The 18,823-nt window shown below is 38.0% G+C and overlaps 1 protein-coding gene across 1 annotated transcript in view; it reads left to right on the top strand.

Annotated features, from left to right (window-relative positions):
• The window catches only part of camkvb (CaM kinase-like vesicle-associated b), a 43,211-nt gene that overhangs the window by 20,212 nt on the left and 4,176 nt on the right, over window positions 1-18,823 (top strand). Inside the window, exons 2-10 of the mRNA XM_043252610.1 lie at window positions 8,815-8,922; window positions 9,388-9,519; window positions 11,726-11,800; window positions 13,822-13,960; window positions 15,734-15,854; window positions 16,074-16,149; window positions 16,536-16,672; window positions 16,761-16,839; window positions 17,188-17,275. Of these exons, the coding sequence (XP_043108545.1) occupies window positions 8,828-8,922; window positions 9,388-9,519; window positions 11,726-11,800; window positions 13,822-13,960; window positions 15,734-15,854; window positions 16,074-16,149; window positions 16,536-16,672; window positions 16,761-16,839; window positions 17,188-17,275 (942 nt within the window). The 5' untranslated portion in view covers window positions 8,815-8,827. The remainder of the gene's footprint in view (window positions 1-8,814; window positions 8,923-9,387; window positions 9,520-11,725; window positions 11,801-13,821; window positions 13,961-15,733; window positions 15,855-16,073; window positions 16,150-16,535; window positions 16,673-16,760; window positions 16,840-17,187; window positions 17,276-18,823) is intronic.

The following is an 18,823-nucleotide window of genomic DNA, read 5'->3' as shown; positions in this document are numbered from 1 at the left end:
TTCAATAGGTTAATGCATGCAAAATACGACTGGAACGATCCTGACCAGGTATTCGGACTTCATATGTTGTAGGACCCAGGCGTTTCTTAATTTCATAAGGACCCTGCCATTTGGCTAACAGTTTACTCTCTTGACTGGGCAACATGACAAGTACCTTTCCCCCGACCTCCAGATTTCTTTCTCGAGCCAGAGGATCATACCAGGTTTTCTGCTGTTCCTTGGCTTCTGCCAAATGATTCTGGGCCAAAGCAGTCATGTCCTGCAACTTTTCCCTCATTTGTATAACGTAGGAGACCACATTAGGGGGATCTTTTCCAGAACCTCCCGCCCACATCTCCTGTAACAAAGCCAACGGGCCCCTGATGTCATGGCCATACAACAATTCAAAAGGTGAAAACCCCGTAGAAGCCTGTGGGACTTCCCGATATGCAAATAGCAGGTAGGGCAACCATTGGTCCCAATCCCGACCAGTCTCACTGACAAACTTGCGTAACATTTGTTTCAAAGTCTGATTGAATCGTTCAGTCAACCCATCGGTTTGAGGATGATAGGGGGTAGTACGCAGACTCTTGATTCCCAGTAGCTGGTAAACCTGCTTCAACAGGGTAGACATAAAGTTTGTGCCCTGGTCAGTTAGAATTTCTGCAGGAAATCCTACCCTGGAAAATAACTGAACCAAGGACGTAGCTACTGATTTTGCCTTCACGGATTTTAATGGAAATACCTCTGGGTATCTGGTGGCATAGTCAGTTATCACCAACATAAAGCGGTTCCCAGAGCGACTCATCTCCACGGACCAACAACATCCATTCCAAGTCTTTCAAATGGAGTACCAATAAGGGGAAGCGGTTGTAATGGTGCTTTTGACGGACGCTTGAGAGAAACTTTCTGACAGACAGGACAGCTTTTACAAAAGTTAGCCACATCTACATTCAAACCAGGCCAGAAAAAATACTTTTTGATTCTCGCAGTTGTCTTGTTCTTCCCCAGGTGGCCAGCCCAAGGAATAGAGTGGCTAAGATGTAACACCCTCTCTCGAACACACTGTGGAACCACCAATTGTCTCTGGGCCCCGATTTCTCGATAGAGCAACCCCTTCATTATCACATACCTGGCTGCACCGTCCTTTAGCGGTCTTTCCCTTTCACCTGCAGCTCTAGCAAAGCACTCGGTGAGACTACAGTCTTCCTGCTGCAGCTGAATGATGTTAGTGGGTATCTGAAAGTTCACAGGCAAGTTAGAAAGTGTATTTTCAGGTACTGTACGAGCAGCATATTTTACCTTTTCTTGTCTCTTTTCCATTTTAGTCTTTCTCCTCTTTTGGCACTCCAGCCTCAATCTCCTCATTGAAAAAAGGCAAAGTGCTTAGTGTGTGCCCAATCTCCTCTGACTGGTTCGCCTTTGCTCGAGTCACCACCATCTGGCACTGCTGTACTGTACGCAACAACTCCAACAATACTGGTATATCCCGCCCAGAATCACAGGGAAAGACAAGTTATCAGTCACCCCCACCTCCACCAGATAGGTCTGGTCCCCTATCTTCACATAAACACTGGCGGTAGGTAACAATCTCTCGTCCCCATGCACACAGCAAATAGGTAATCTGCCCACTGTGCTAATTAAAGAGGGCGGTATAAATTCTCTTCTCACCAAAGTCTTGTCACTGCCGGTGTCAACCAAAGCAGTCAATTTCTCACCATTTATCTCTACATTTACAGTTCTCAGTGGAATTGGGGTCTTTGTTGCCTCCTCCCGGGTACTAGGCATAGCTGTGTAAACTGAGCTGATACCTTTGGACAATTTGGCTTTGTATGCCCTTCTTGGCCACACAGGTAACATATGGGAGGTCGTTTAGAAGCAAAATTTAAGTTAGGGGCAGCACTTTTCCCATATATGGCTTACCAGACCCCTCTACCTTCCTTGGCTGGAAGTGAGGCACATCAGAAGAACGGCGATCATTGACCAGTTTCCAAGCCCACGGCTTATTTTTTCCTCTGGCAGCAACAAACACCTCTGCCAAGGATGCTGCTTCCAGTGCTGTTCTGGGATCCCTTTCTCGAACCCACACCTGGAGTTCAGAAGACAACATTCTCAGATATTGCTCCAGAATGATTATTTCACTCACCTCCTCCACTGTTTTCCTTTTAGGCTGGATCCACTTTCCAAAGAGTTCTTTGAGCCGGTTGTAAAGCTCTTTTGGGCTCTCTGTTGGATCTACTGTCAGGGAACGGAACTTTTGTCTGTAAGTTTCAACATTGACATCATATTTCTTTAAGATAGCACACTTCACTCTATCATAGTCAATAGATTCATTCAGATCCATGTTGACATAAGCGGCTCTTGCTTTACCAGTCAGTAGAGGGATTAAATGCCAAACCCAATCAGTTCTGGTCCACCTACAGGCAATAGCAATTCTTTCGAAGGTAACTAAAAAATGTTCTACATCATCCGTGTCGCTCAGCTTCTCCAGTCGAGGTATCTGAGACAATGGTGGACCTATACTGCCCTCCACTGGATTACAACTTCGCTGAGGAACAGACACCTCAGAGTGTCCATCAGAAACTGCCAAATCCACATCAGGGCCCTCTTGGCCTGTATCAGGTAAGGGAAGATTTGGAGAGGAAGGATTAGGCGAGGTTCGTGCCTGGACCTCCAACTGCAAAAGACTGAACTGGTGCTGCAAAGCCTTAAAGCGTCGCTCCTGAGCTGCCTGCTCCTGCTTTCTTGTGGCCTCCTGGCCATCCATCCTTGCCATATGGGCCCGAAGTAAATTTGCCAACTCATTCACTGAGATATCCTGATCTCCAGTTGCCTTGCCCCTTTCAACTCCTTCCACCACATCCTGGTCTTCCTCACCTTTTTCTTCCTCTTGCTGCAGGGGAGGTGCTTTAGGTATACCTTTCTTTGAAGCACGGCTCATAACAGTAACAAAACACTACCACGTGGGGCACAAAAAAAGAAATAAAACAGCTTGGTGTCCTTGACTGGCTGGAATATCCCACTTCTGACACCATATGTGAGGGACCGAGAGGTCAAAGACAAGGAACACCAGCCGTCACCAGAAAAAAACCCTTTTAATTAAACTCAAGAAAGTAACTTTACACAACAAACCAGACAGACAGAAACAGACCAAAAAACAAAAAGCCACCAAAAATGGACAACACAACAGCTTATAAAGAGAAAGATGGGCCCATTACAAATTAAGAGGGAAATCAACAATACTTCACATTTAACAAAATGAATCAAATCAAAAAGATAAACCTAGCACAAAGAAACACTAAATCATCCCCAAAGAACCTAACCCATAACCAAACAACAAATAGACAACTAAATATAATTAATAAAATCAGCAATTTTTCCTTTCTTGCTCGTCCCCCGACCATCTCTCCGAATGGTACGTCCAGGGAGACCCGTTTGCCTTTAAATTCCCAGTTTCCACCCGGACTCTAATTTCCGTCACACCAGGAAGTTGAAGTACTTGGGCCTGACAATCGTCGCCACACGTCGCCGGTAAACTTAACTCAAAATAGAAACAAAAGGTAAATAACACATACAAAGCAACTAATTTGTGTGCACTCCAAATCAGTAACAATGTATGTTATAAATGAAACCTATGGAAAATAAAGTTATAAATCATGTATGCTTATGTGATTAAATGCAACTGACAAGAAAGTTAAACTGAACCATAAATAAACATGAATTACAAAATGTGTCGTGTGTGAAAAAGGTGATACGGGTATATTACCACTCGTGTGCGGCCACCACTCAGGCCGTCACAATGAGCAACACACAAGCCACCACAGAACCTGCTTTTTTTAAACAGCTTATTGAGTTCTTCTCCTTCTCCAGCAGTCCCCCTCCCCAGCATGTGAAAGCATACGCGATCACAGATGATACAACAGAATAATAAAGGTCTTCAACAGTACCTGACATACACCAAAGGATCTCAGTCGCCTTAATAAATGAATGCGACTCTGTCTCTTCTTATACACCTGTGTTGTCAGACCAGTCAAGCTATTCAGATATACACCCTAGTGCTTGCATGATGTGACAATCTCAATTTCTGATTCTTGCATATTCACTGGAATATTATGCAATTCATCAGATCTTAGTAGACAACATTTTAACATTTGCCCAACTCCCCAGTTAATTTCGAACCAGCTCAGTGTGCAGTATGAAGTCAAAGCGTCTCTGGATCAGATGTCTTAACCCACCTGCTGTAAGCCAATCTGTGGGCCATCAGAAGCTCAGTGATCTCAGTCTCTGCCTATCTGTGGCCTAAACTGATGTAATGTATTTACAAACTAAAGGCAGATGGGAGTGATGGAGGGAGGCACAGATTTTTGCCAGCTCTGAAAAACTGGAGAAGATTGTGTAATTATGAGAGTGAAGTTTCAGCTGGTCGGGTAGCACAATACCGCAGGATACTCAAGATGCTCAGTTACTAGCTGCAAACCACCCTTCCTGAGAGACGCAGATGCTGATGTGTGAATAATGAATACTATTGTCTTGTCTTTCTGTCTCTTGTCATTTTATCAGGTCTCCCGACTCATGATTGATGTACGTAGCAAGACTATCTCTCTTATTTCTCTCTCTCGTTCCCTCGCTTATTCCCTTCATGAGATTATTATCTCTCCCTTTCCCCTAGTATCTATTTTTTTTGTATTTCTCTACGGTCTGCAGAAAGGTTGAAACAGAGTCTAATGTACCAGCCACTGGGTTTAATTAGCATTCAGAGTGCCCTTGGGAAAGCAAAGGAACTTTCATTTCTTTTTCTTAGAAGTTTCCTGTTTCGAATTAAGTTCGGGATCGCCTGATTTCTTTCAAGAGGCAGTAATGAGGAGATGGGGAAGATGTTGCAGAATACAGTTCTACTCTGCTGTATTCTTCTTCCTGCTCACTCTCTCTGTCGCTCACACAGTTCATTTGTCTTACTTCCTCTTGCTCTCTTCGCTTCTCCAAAAACCTCATGAGTTTTCAGCCAATTAAGTTCTTTGCTTGTTGCGCAGAGGAACACTTCATGAAAAGAGAGGAATGCTCTGCGGACCCTGGTGCGTTTGAAGAAGAGCTGGTCTTGCAATTATACAAACTGTGTTATGAATTACTTTATTGTAATTGCATCATTGGAGAGATGAAACCAGGCAAGCAAAATGAAGACAAATTGTTTTTGTTTTGTTTTGTTTTGGATGTATTATCTTTTAAATGTGCAATATAGAATTGATTCTATACTGTTTTACATCACTTTTTATACATTAGCATGTAATAAAACTGCAAGAAGCTTTGAAGAAATATGAAAGCTCAAACTTGGGAGGATTATCTTAAGAGTATAAAGATTAATGGAAAAAACAGCTCAATAAATTAGGCATGTGAAAATTTTTGCCATTCTAGAAATTAGTAAAAGTAAAATATCTCTAAAGCATATTACCATTCATATTTGCATTTTTAGCACACCAGGGTGAATAGTATGAAATTGTTTAGCCATGACTTAAATATGAGGAACATAAAAGGCAAATTCCCTTAATCGTCCATCACAAGGCTTAAGACCAAAGAACAGATCTGATGTGCAGAACCAGATTGTTGAGCTTAACAAAATAGAAAAGAGCTGAAGCATCGAAAATCACAATTTTCCCAATAGTTTAGATGTTCCATTCAACTAAAGATGTTGATAATCTGCCTGGAGGGTGAGGAGAAGAATTTGAGAAGACTCTTCAAGGACTACAGCCAGAGAACTGCAGAAAATAGTTGAGGTAATAGAGGTCAGAAATCCTAAAAAAAAGTTCAAACAGCCCCTATATCAGCACATGTTGTTCAGGAGGGTTTCAAGACCAATTCTCCTAGCCCATCCAAAAACAAACTCCAGCATATTCAGTTATCAGACATGACCGGGAATGGCTTCTGTGGTCAGATAAAACTTTTTGGCAGCATACCCACTAGTTTTAGTACCCCATGCCCACGGTTAAATATACTGCTGGATCTTTAATGTTGTGGGATTATTTATTTTTTACCAGAGGTCCTGGACATCTTGTTCAGGATTTTAGAAAATACCTGCCTACAGATACAGATACCTACAGATAAAGAATTTAAGAGGTTCTGTATGATTCTCTTATCAGGTGTTCCCCAAACACATTCATTATTGTAAGAGACTAGAGCTGTTATCTTGGGAAAAGGACATTGCAATAGTTGTGGATTATTATGATGTTTTATCAGCTGTTTGGACACTGATTCTGACGGCACCCATTTACTACAGAAGATCCTTTTGTGAGGAAATTATATAATGCTACATTTCTCAAAATCATTTGTGAATGAAGTGACAAGACATCTTGGATGTCCCGAGGGAGAGTAATGTCATTTCTATAGTTGTGTAAACAATTTCTCTCAGATTAAACCTTTTTTTCTGTCAAAAGAAAATCACTGATGATATAGAAGCTGATGATATTGGCTAGAGTACAAATGCAGCTTAAAGACATCTCAAATTATTGATCACCTTATCTGCGTTCTGCCATAAACCTGCATGCCAGATTCTTTGATGATAATGCTTTATATACGTTCTGTGATTATGCCAAATGGCCCATTATGCTGTGTTAGTAATATCAATGCAAATGGATGCGGAGAGAGTGTGCTATAAATGCACACCTTAACAAGGGGGAACATAACTTGGGAAATTAATAACAGTCAGCAAATAAAATAAAGTGCATTTGCATATGATCATGTTAACAATTATTTAATTAATGCATTGTGCAATTATTTATGCAATTACTTTGTTTGTAAATTATGATGCAAGGCCTTTTGTGGCTCATTGACACAAATCACCAAACCCAGTAATTGCTTAATATTCTTAATATTAAGTAATATATAAATAACAGCAATTTCGTCAAAATTCCTCCTTTTGAGTTCCATGCATGAAGGTAAATCGTACGGGTTTGGAATAGCATGAAAGAGTACAGGATGCCGTGAACCTTGTCTTTAAGTAGCTAAAAGCAATTTACGCAGCAAACAGTAGTGTAATTAATCACAGCGCAGAGAGCTTCATCACTTACATAACACATTTCTTTGCATTATATGTAGGTTTACAAAAATGAACAAAGAGAGAAGGAACAAGATAAAGAGGAGCACAGCGAGAGAGGAGAAACGAGGAACAAGCTAAATGAGAGAGAAATTAAGGACACAATCAGTGCGTCTTAGAAGCCAGTGTACTGTACTGTAAATCAGAGTGTCCCTGTTCTGCTTGACTATGTGCGCATTATGTTTTTTTTTTTGCTTCAGTATATACTCTGTAGACCCTGTAGTGTTCATTCGTTATCTTATGATGAAACTTATTAAATCAGCTTTACAGGTAATTTTTTAGTGTGGGGCAATGTGTCTTATAGCCTAGTTTCTTCTCAGATTGCACACCCACGACCACCCATAATCCATTCACTGACCATCTGATGCAAAACTAGCAAGAACTGGCTGGAATTGACTCTTTAAATCTCATTGGCTGGCATTATGCAACTTCCAAGAGTACAAGGACACAGGTTCTTTAATCATTCTGTCCAGGAACAAAGTCATAATTGATCCAAATTGATCTTTGTGACATTTAGTTAAAGGTCTGGCTGTACAAGACTACTTCCAGTTAAAAAAGTGTTAACAGCTGTTGACTAGCATCACAATGAAATCCATGTATTGGTTTTGTATCTTAATCCAGTGTTAATCCAACTAAATCAAAGGGAATTTCTAGTCAGCAAAAGTTTCTTGATTTCGTCTGAATATACAATTTTTTGATAAAAAGCTATATAATATGCTCTTCCAATTAAGCTGTCTATAAACATTTTTTTCAGCAAAAAGAAAAAAGAAAAGAAAGAAAGGGTCTGGTGTCTAATTTAATTTATCCCGCCTGGAAGAAGGGAAGCACTGTGATTTAGACTGTGAAGTCTGAAGTGTGGTAAAAAGAGCACAAAGGCCTTTCATTTGTCTTCATCACCCCATTTCCTTTACCCATAATCATTCAGCTGCTCTTTTGTCCTGCATAATTCACAGCAGCAGTGTTGTCAAGTAGGATAATATTCTCTCTAATGTTAAGAGTTAACAAAGAAGTAATCTCAAATACAGTACAATACATGTATGTGTATATATATAATTAATTAGCAAAAAACTCAATTTTTATTTTTCCAGAAATGACATTTTTATATTGCATATTTCAAGTAATATCAATTAAACTACTAACTGTAGTTGGGTTGTTTTGATTACATAAGAATAATGGTAATATATAAAATTAAGATGGGGACCAGAAAAAGTTTGGCTTCCCTTGAGCTTGCATGAATTCACCATACCAGTGGTTTATGTTTATTATTATTATGCATCTTTTTGTTTGCTGAAAATTATTTGGAAGTCATTAATTTAGCCAGTATGTTACTGTCAATTTCCTAAATGTCATTTTTTTTTTACAGTTTAGGAAACCAATTAAGTTCACTTAGAAAACCATAGCAACCTCCTAACATTGTGATGCCAAGTTCTGCGTATGCATGAATATTGTTTCACTTGAAATCACATCGGTAGAGAGACAAATCCCTTAGCAGCGCTCAACATTTGGGTCCAGCAAATATGTTTTGTTTGCGAAAGTCAAAGAGGGGTCTTTATGCACAGTTGTTATTTCCTTTCGGAATTAAAAATGTCACCGAACGTGATATTACTGCAAGTTTGCATGCATAAATTAATCAATCCAGAATGACTGGTGTGGATGAACAATACATATTCACACAATGTGCAATGATTTCTGACTGCAGTCAGCTGGAGTTAACCTCTGTAACCTCTCTCAATCTTTCTGTTTCTTTCAAGGGCAGGGTGGGCCATGCCATTCGGCTGTTTAAAACCTGGCGAGAAGAAGGACTACAACAGTCCAACAGAAATCACAGATAAATATGACCTGGGCCAGATTGTTAAATCGTAAGTTAACATTTTTTATTATTATTATTTATTATTAAGTTGCAAAAGTTGCTCTCAAAGGTGCTTTTTTTAAAGGCATAATGTGCAATCAACCAGCAATTATCACAAAATATATCCAGAATGGCTCTTGTATAATCCCAAAAGGGGTTTCTTTTGTGATGATAATCAACAGACTGTGCGTTATCCCTCTAATTATACTGCTACTTAGTACATAAATATATAAATAAAGATGAAATATTGATTTGAGTTAATGTGATTATGCGAGTGTGTGAAGTGTAATGAGACTAGTACACTGTAGGAAAGTTAGATTTTGTTTTACAGAATAACGTGACAGATCAGTTAGAATAGAGTATTCTATCTGAAGACAGTGCAGTAATTCACAGAAAGTAATTTTTATGCGTACTATTCCTTAATTTCACTCTGATTCTGTTTTAATTACTGCAATAAAATCGATTTCTTCTCAAGGGAGGAGTTCTGTGAAATCTTCAGGGCGAAGGATAAGAACACACTGAAAATGTACACCTGCAAAAAATTCCTGAAGAAAGATGGAAGAAAGGTGCGGAAGGCTGCCAAAAATGAAATTCTCATCCTAAAGATGTAAGTTGTGTACATGTTTTCTTTTTCAAAACTCTTAACAATCATTTATCATTTATAGAATAAAGCTTCCTCTCATGTCCTCAGATCTGCCCTTTTGATTTCATTTGGTTTCATGAGAATTATTTCATTTACGAATAATAGTTCTTCTCTAAGGTGATTTGTGTACTGCAGAAGCTTGAGTAAGTTTCTTGTCACATCCGTGAGTCCAAAAAAAGGATTTTTTTTTTCTTAAATCAATTGCAATGCTCAAAGTGTTAGATACACTTTATTAATAATTCATTTTCACTGCATAAGATATGAAACTTGCCCAATGCAAATATGTGAGTGCAAATGTCTAGCTGTATTACATAAACTTGATTTGAATAACATATCCAGTTTAATGGCAATGGAATTTTAGGTTTTGTTTCCATTTCAAAACCACAAAAACAACATATCACATAACGTCTCAGAAGAGTGAAAAGTACTTGAAACACCTAATGGTGCATTGCATTTTGTTAAATACATTAAACATGTCAAGGCAAAGAACGCTCCACTTAAAAAAAGGCATTCTCCAACTCTCCCAGAGTTAATACGTTGAGTTTTACCAGTTCAGAATCCATTTAGCTGATCTCTGGGTCTGGTGATAGCATGTTTAGCTTAGCTTAGCATAGATCATTCATTCTGATTGGACCAGAAGCATCTTGTTTAAAAATGACCAAAGAGCTTTGATATTTTTTTACTTATTCTTGATATTCTTCTGTAGTTACACAGTGTACTAAGAACGGTGAAAATGAAAAGTTGCTAGGCTGATATGACTAGAATCTATAGTCTCATTCCGGTAATCAAGTTTGCTGCAATACCATGGCTGCCGTCAGCATCACTGATATCACGCAGCACCTGAAAACAGCCAGAATCTCTTGCCTGCACAGGGAGCGCTGTATGATATCCTGCTGTGGCCAGACCTGGAACCTGATTTTGCTGAGTGTGACATGTTCCTGGATCAACACGATTAGCACATTTGAAGAACCATTTTATAGTTTTTGTGAAGTTTAGGCTTAAAATCATTATTCGGTGCTTGTGCATCAGTGTCATTCATCTATCATTTCCCCTGATTTGAGGCATTTCTTATGGGTAAGGTTAGGTTTAGGTGTAGAGATATAGTCAAGACAAAATGTTTTGATTAAAATGTTGTTCCAGGGTCAACAAAACATGTTGACCAAGGAACACGTCGAACTCTGTCAACTTTTTAACTCCGGAGGAGTTGGAGAATGAAGCTATTTTCAAAAAAATGAAGTGTTCCTTTAAGATATTGGATATAAATGTTTTGCACAGTGTATGATTATAAATGATTATTCTGCATCTAAAAGTCGCTGATGTCACTTTGATTCTGCAGCGCTGCATTTGCTTCCCGCTCTCAAATCACAACAGCTCATGAATAACACATAAAAGAAATATCACTTTTAGAATGAGGGTTTTTTTATGGGTTCACCTTTAGTTCCCCTCTCTATTGCTGGCATAAGAGCACATTAGTTTCTTCAAAGCATAATCAGCGTATTAATTTCTTAATTTAAAAGTTGGCTGACATAACCACCTTTACAAAATTCTGAAACACTTCTTTATAGTGTCCGTGTTACATAATGGATTAAATTATACCATTATACGTGCTGGAATTAAAATGTATTGTGCTTTAAGGGAAGTTTCTTGCAAACTTTGTTATATGCGCTATTCGGGTTCATCTCAATTTATTTAAATAGGGCTTTTTCATAATACATGTTGTTAAAAAGTTACTTTAAGAATAATTTGTTACATACACTCCAGTGATTAGCCAATGGCTGCAATGACAACAAAAAAACAGATTTAGTAGCTGAAGAAGAAACCATGGGAAGCTGCATCCTCGGGCTGGCATATACTTGAAAGCAATTGCATAAAGAATATATACATAAATGTGGATTTGAAATGATGTGATTCAGCCACAGAGCATTAATGATAATGCAGACATTTGTTGTTTAATTAAACATGATTATAGCGTATAAAGGAACCCATGTGAAATGCAAATAGTATGGACGCAGGCGTGTGTCTGGCGTTGGATGACTCTGCAGTGGCAGATGGGGCATGAGTGTGGGATTGATGGCAGGCCGGGATAAATCTGGGCACAGAGATACATGTGTATCAACCTCCTGTGTGTCACAAACTGTCTCCTAGCTGATTGTCCATCTCTTCTCCTTAGGGTGAAACACCCCAACATCCTCCAGCTGGTCGATGTCTATGAGACCCGGAAAGAGTATTACCTGTTCCTTGAGCTGTAAGTCCAGTTTCTCTATGTTAGAGTGGAATGATTTCTGTACTTGACACCGATACCAGTGAATTTACTGTTTCAATTTACTCTTCAGCATACTGAATATTTAACTTTTTAAATAGTATAAAAGCACATTTTTAATTACAAGTCAATAGGCAGTCGGCCTTTACATATTTTCAAATCAAGCAAACTGAAAATCTGAATTTGTGTTTTTGTATTGAGTATTATAATTGTTACATCAAGGTTTTTTGTATAATCTCATATACCATATGATAAAATGAGAATATGGAACTGATACTTAAGGAAGGAAAAACACATTTTATAAATTTGGTGCGAAAATTGAGATGAAATTCACATAGTTTGTAATTTAACGTACTAAGATCTTAATTAGTGATGCTTAGCTCATGAACGATTTGTTCAATTCGACTGACTCTGGAGCGATGAGTTGTCTCAGCAAGAGATTTGTTCATTTTGTGTTGAATGAGCATACGCAAAACATCCTGTTGGTTATACAGGAAACAGAAATGATTAGCCCAAATCGAGTTGCTCGCTCGTCCCAAGACAAGCTCCACAGGTGCTATGCAGTCTGTACTGGGTAGAGAAATGATTAGTTCCCTTCTCACGTCTTCGGATATGAGTTGTTCAGTCTTTTAAAGTGATGTGACAGCAGTATTGGATACAAAAATTAGTTAATAATCCTTAAGCTTCCTTACAAACACATTTACGTGATGTGTTTCTGGTCTCAAATTGCTCAGTGGCTTTTTGTTGTTGTATTGTTGTATTTCTCCCAGTTTATACATCAGTGTAAATCATGACGGTTAACGTAACGTAATACTAAAGAGGCTTTCAAATTTATCTGTATGATGAGGAGAAAATTGTGATAAAAATCTCTGATAAAGCAAAGATACCAACATGTAATATTCGTTTCTTAACTGTAATGTTTATATTTGACGTAAAAACAAACGACTCAAACCCAAAGACTCGAGATAAACAAATCAATTCTGTTTCCGGGACTTCTTAGTGTTATAACGGCTGGGAACAAATGACTTAAACCCGAAAAATCCAGAGATAAACGAATCATTTCTGTTTCCGGTACAGACTGCATAAAGTAGCTTCAGTTTATCTGGAAGTGAACGATACAGATTAGGAGGACTGCATGAAACACTTTATATTAGGTGGCCTATTTTTACAAATACATGTATATAGTTACATCTGTCATTTCTGTATAATATGAACACAATAAGTAAATTGTACTTATTTTTTTTAGTTAAGGCCACATAATGTGACCAATTAATAAACAGTTTCTATTTCACATAATCTGACCTTGGTTGCATTATAGTTTTATTGCGTTTATAGTCTTATTCAAAACGTCACTTAAGTAGTTGTGTCATGGAATTCAGCTATTAACATTATATTTCTGTTTAATCATATTCAGTGAACACAATGAGATTCTAAGATCCGTGTGAGTAAAATTATCTCTATAATAGTTTAGCAGACTACTTACATAAAAGGCATTTAAATATCAGTTGTCACTCCATACGTCCTAATAATGTGTCATAGTAATATGTAATCATTTTGAACAAGCATTTGAAAGCTGCCGCCTGTCTCTCAGACCAGTGCAAAGGTGCAGAACGCTGACAAAAGCTGCAGAAAACAAATTCCTCTGACAAAGGTTGTTTGGAGACAAAGGGTCTCTTCTAATCATGTTGATACTGACTTCAAGAGGCAAAAACTTCTGCTACTGTTGCCTGAGACGTAACAGAAATAAACCCTGCACTCAGACTGTCCTGGCACGATTATACCGCCTCGTCCTTGTCACATACCTACCTGTCTGTTTGGATTTGCATTCATTATTTTAATGCCTCGTCCCTGTTGTACGCCGTACGTGTGGCGTGGACTGGATGATTTGTGTCTGCTACACTTGCGTGATCAAGTAAAGCTTCTGAAGGTGTCAACGTTTAAAGCAGGGTGTGAATTATTCATAATTGCACAGAAAAAGCAGCTCAGCATGTTATGTTTTCTTGCAGAGCCACAGGTCGGGAGGTATTTGACTGGATTCTGGATCAAGGCTATTATTCTGAAAGGGACACCAGCAATGTTATCAGACAGGTGATGGAGGCGGTTGCTTACCTGCACAGCCTGAAGATTGTTCACAGAAACCTAAAGGTACACCACACAGCGCCCTCTGGTGGTCAATTCATAATTAATTAAACCCATTAACTAGACCAGTGGTTCCCAACCGGTGTGCCGCGGCACTAAGGGGTGCCGTGAGATCTTTTGAGGGTGCCGCCAAAATTTCAACAAAATTTTTTTATTAAGGCAGAATCAGTGTAAACAGTATTCTCATATCATCTAGGTGTTGTTGCATGCAAACTCTCGAAATGAAACAAATAAATAAATAATAATAAAAAAGCTACGGAGATTTTAAATATCTATTTCCTTATAAGGGTGCCGGGAACTTTTGAAAGGCTTTCCAAGGGTGCCTCAAACAAGAAAAGGTTGGGAACCACTGAACTAGACACTTCCACGAGACACACAATTCTGTTTTGTTTTCTAATCTAAAATGTATGTAATGTTTCATTTGTTGTGAAATTTTATCGAATGAGTTTGTTTATTGTTGTTAAAAGTAATCAAAAAACTACCTTTTTTTTTGAGACCTCCAATCTTAAAAATATTTTTTGTTAGCAAGCTCTTCAGTAAGACATTAAAGCATCTTCTTGTTAAGCATCAAATATTTGCTGAAGTTGTTTGCCTTTCAGGCAAACTAGATTTTAAGTTACATTTGTTTTTATTAATTTTTATTTGCTTTTTGGTACTTTATTGATTTAATCATTCATCTGCCCACATATATTGAGGTTTATGCCTATAATACAGAAAGTAAATAATTTGCCTGTGGGCAAAGAAAAAGATGCTCATCATCAGGGAAAAAATACTTAAAAGTTTCAAGGTCATGTATCAGGACTTTTAGCTGTTAAAGTAATCAAACACATGCTTACCAGCTGTTAACACTTAACAATCAGTTATATGTTTTGCTATATGTTTTATGCATTCGCTAATCATTGTGCTTAATATTAACACCTGCCAACTACAGGTGGATTTCAGCAGTCGCAGGTAATATGGTCACTCCCACTAGCCACTTTGCCAGGTTACATTTTATATAGCCTATAATAGCAGAGCTTGACATTGATGCTTTTGTGGGACAAGTGAGTTTTTGAAGGGACAAGTGAAAGGACAACTAAGCACAGCAGTGTTTTGTTACAGTATGGTTGCTGAATGATTCAGAACTTTTGAATTACTCTTTTGAGTCAATGATTCAGTGGTCCATTCAAAGACAGGCTCTTGCTTCATTCTTGAATGAATCAGCTGTCTGAACAAATAGTTTAAAGCATGTCTCTAAGACAGTCATTTGCTTCCACCTACTGGCGGTTTTCCTTCATATTTTTTAGTAGCTACAGTTTCTTATCTTTGCGTTTTTTCCAACATTGTATATTTGCATATTAAACAAATTATTTAAATTATAAAATTATTTATGCTGTTATAATTTTGCAGTGGAAAGATTAAAGCCCTATAGTGCTTTTATACATAAATATAATATTAATAAAAAAAATAAAGTATTAATAAAAAATACCCTTTTAAACAATCAAAATGAACGCAAAAAAAAAAAAAGTAAATTGTAGTGTGCTGTAACTTATATAAAGGAAATTTCCGAAATGTGGCTAGTATATGAGTGGCTTGTAAAAATGGTTGCTGGTTTTCTAAATGTAATAATATGTAAATTCAAGCCCTACTAATGAATTGTTCAGTAAATAGTGTTCCTAAATTTTCCTAAAGAATGTTACTTGTTTTACATCAATTGTCTTGACACGCAAACAAAAGTCTGTTTTGAGAAAAGAAATCTCACAAAGCATCATGTCATCTTGTCATTCTCATTCCCTCTAGCTTGAGAATCTGGTGTATTACAACCGACTGAAACATTCGAAAATAGTCATCAGTGATTTCCATCTGGCAAAACTGGAGAATGGACTCATCAAGGAGCCCTGTGGAACCCCAGAGTATCTGGGTAAGAAGCTCTTCAAAACAGGAAAAACCTCTTTTAAAACTCATGGGGCCAGTTGCAACAGATGGTCTTTATTGATGAACAACAACATTTTTTTTTCATGATTTCTGTTTACATGGGCAAGCATTTGTTAATGTTAGAATAGAAAACTATAGTAATCAGAGACATTATGTTTGTTTACGGTGATTTGTCTTTTTTTTTTTTTTTTTTTTTTTTTACCAGCCCCAGAAGTTGTTGGGAGACAGAGATATGGGAGACCTGTGGACTGCTGGGCCCTTGGTGTGATCATGTACATATTGTGAGTGTATTCTCCCATTAACTGAAACCAGGAGCTCATAGTACCTTCATTTACTTCAAAGCATTTAACTAATCCTTCACAGCCAGATTATCAGATTAAAAGTGGTCCACATTGTACCTTATTCTGGCCAGAAACCACCCACGTTGACTAGAATGTGCTGTCTTAGGAGTAAATGCGAAACCGATGATACCTTATTAATAGATCAGAGTCATCTAATTCACACAGCGTTTCTGCAGTCTCCACAAAATCTGTAAAATGATGAAAAGATGCCAATATTATGCTAATTTTATGTGCAAAATGCATGTCAGGGAGCTGTGTGGGCACAAGAGTACCATTACCCAGATCCTTCTCACTGTTTGTAATGATTTTCTTCATCGCATGTACAGGCTCTCCGGAAATCCTCCATTCTATGATGAAACAGATGATGATGACTATGAAAACCATGATAAGAACCTCTTCCGGAAGATTCTTGCTGGAGACTATGAGTTCGACTCACCGTACTGGGATGAAATTTCAGATTCCGGTACTTTTAGTGAAGAATACTGATAAAATCTCACATGCTTTGTAGACAGTTTAGTTGTGTTTACATATTACATTTTATCAATCCGCAGCTAAAAACTTAGTTTCACGTCTTATGGAGGTGGACCAGGATCAGAGACTGACTGCACAAGAAGCCATCAACCATGAATGGTACTTACAGAACCAACCCCCGCTCCATCAAGTGTACAATTCACGCTAACAACACATAACACAACTGCATATTTAGCAAGGATTCACATTAAACATATTTAGCTCACTTGATAGTGAAGGATCACCCAAATCAAAGTCTGCACACTAAATGTTCCTGTTATTTTATTTTCTTCTTTTAACTTTATGAGCAGAACTTCCAAACTTACTGAAAGACTTTTTGTAACAATGTAATTCTCGATCAACTTAATGCTGTATCTGAACAAAAGTGTTTCTTCAAATAAAGAAAGCATTTGAACATCTACAAACAAGCTTCCAATCCATATAATATGTTTTCTTGTACCGTTAAAGGATATCTGGAAATGCTGCATCAGACAAGAACATCAAGGAAAACGTGTGTGCACAAATTGAGAAGAACTTCGCTAAAGCTAAGTGGAAGGTAATTTCTAGATGAAGTTTACGCTTTTGTGTTAAAGGGATAGGTAACCCAAAAATGAAAATGTGATGTTTATCTGCTTACCCCCAGGGTATCCAGTATGTAGGTAACTTTTTTCACATCAATGATTTTTAACTCAAAACAGTTGCAGTCTGTTAGTCACACAATGCCAGTCAACAACAGCAATTTCGGTGATTCATTTCGGTACCATGCCTGAACAACCCAACAAATCTCTGCACTATCACGAGTGTGCATGTTGTTTTCACATTCTTAAAAACACAACTTGGAACATAGGAGCATCCGAGGAGCACGTGAATGCAGTAATTACACTTGCTCGAAAGTAGCAGATACCCTTCCTTTGCAGTTGCCAAGATAAACATACTTCAATTAAAAATGCCTAAAGCTAAACTTCTATAATCTGTATTCACATTTTTAAACCCATTGCTTTTCTCTCACAAGATCGAATGCGTAGATATTGCGTGCATCTGAACACAGAGCTCTTCATCTGCTGACAGCAGCTCTCTGCTGCAGGACACTGAACACAGTCGAGTCACTCTCGGTCTTGTGCATGGTCTCGTATCCACCAGCACCATGCACATTTTTTCATTACTAATTGATGGATGTCTACAATAAGCATAAATATAAACATAAGGAGAAATAATAAGGAGAAGCCTAAAACGGGCCAGAAGATGGCCCCTGCCTGAGCTATGACTTGAAAATTGGCCATGCTTGACCTATATGGTCGTAAATAAGTCGGCCCCAGGGCTCTGAGTTGAGAAAGTATAAGTCTTGCTGCAAAGCCCCAGCAAAAATAATTAGCATGAATGTGTCTGGGGAAAACAATAGGAAGACATTTGAATTGTTCACTTATAATCAAGTCTGAGTCCGTGTGAATTTCCTGACTCGTCTTTACGGATTATGGTTATAATGAAAGAGTTTTACTTTTTTTTTCTTTCATAAAGTGGTAATTTAAAGCGTTCTCTATATATATCATGTCTTTTTCGCTGAGTTTCAGTTCATTTTTTGAAATTAAGTGCATTTCATTATTTTATAAAATCACATCTTGTTGATATTGTCAGTGCACACAAATAAAAATAGACTCTTTACTGTCCGAACGATATATTACTCTTATCATTATCCAAGAAAATGACAGCGAAGGCAATAAAATGCAAGTGATTGCGCTGGTGCCTCCATGTCGAGTCGAAATAACTCAGTACTTGTGAGGTGGCTTTGGATGTCACTGTGAGGACTGTAGCATGTGAGTTTGAATGAAGACGCTGAACTGAATCACTCACGCTGTTTTCACGTGACTGATTTAATCTGCTAGATTGTGTGGATTTATTAACTCATGCATTCTACTACATGCTACATTGAATATGTTCGCAGGAATTTCGCTCGTTATAAATTTGAAAGAAATTGTGGACATGATTAAATAACTCTCTTACAAAGATTTGTGATATAAAATCCCCCCCCAAAATTACCAGGCCTGGAAATTGCTGTTTCAAAATTCCATGGCTTTTCCAGGTTTTTCATTTAGGCCTACCATCCCTA

This window comes from Puntigrus tetrazona, chromosome 11, assembly GCF_018831695.1.
Source record: "Puntigrus tetrazona isolate hp1 chromosome 11, ASM1883169v1, whole genome shotgun sequence".
Classification (NCBI taxonomy): domain Eukaryota; kingdom Metazoa; phylum Chordata; class Actinopteri; order Cypriniformes; family Cyprinidae; genus Puntigrus; species Puntigrus tetrazona.
The sequence above is the reverse complement of the archived record's forward strand: the minus strand, read 5'-3'. Positions and strand labels throughout refer to the sequence as shown.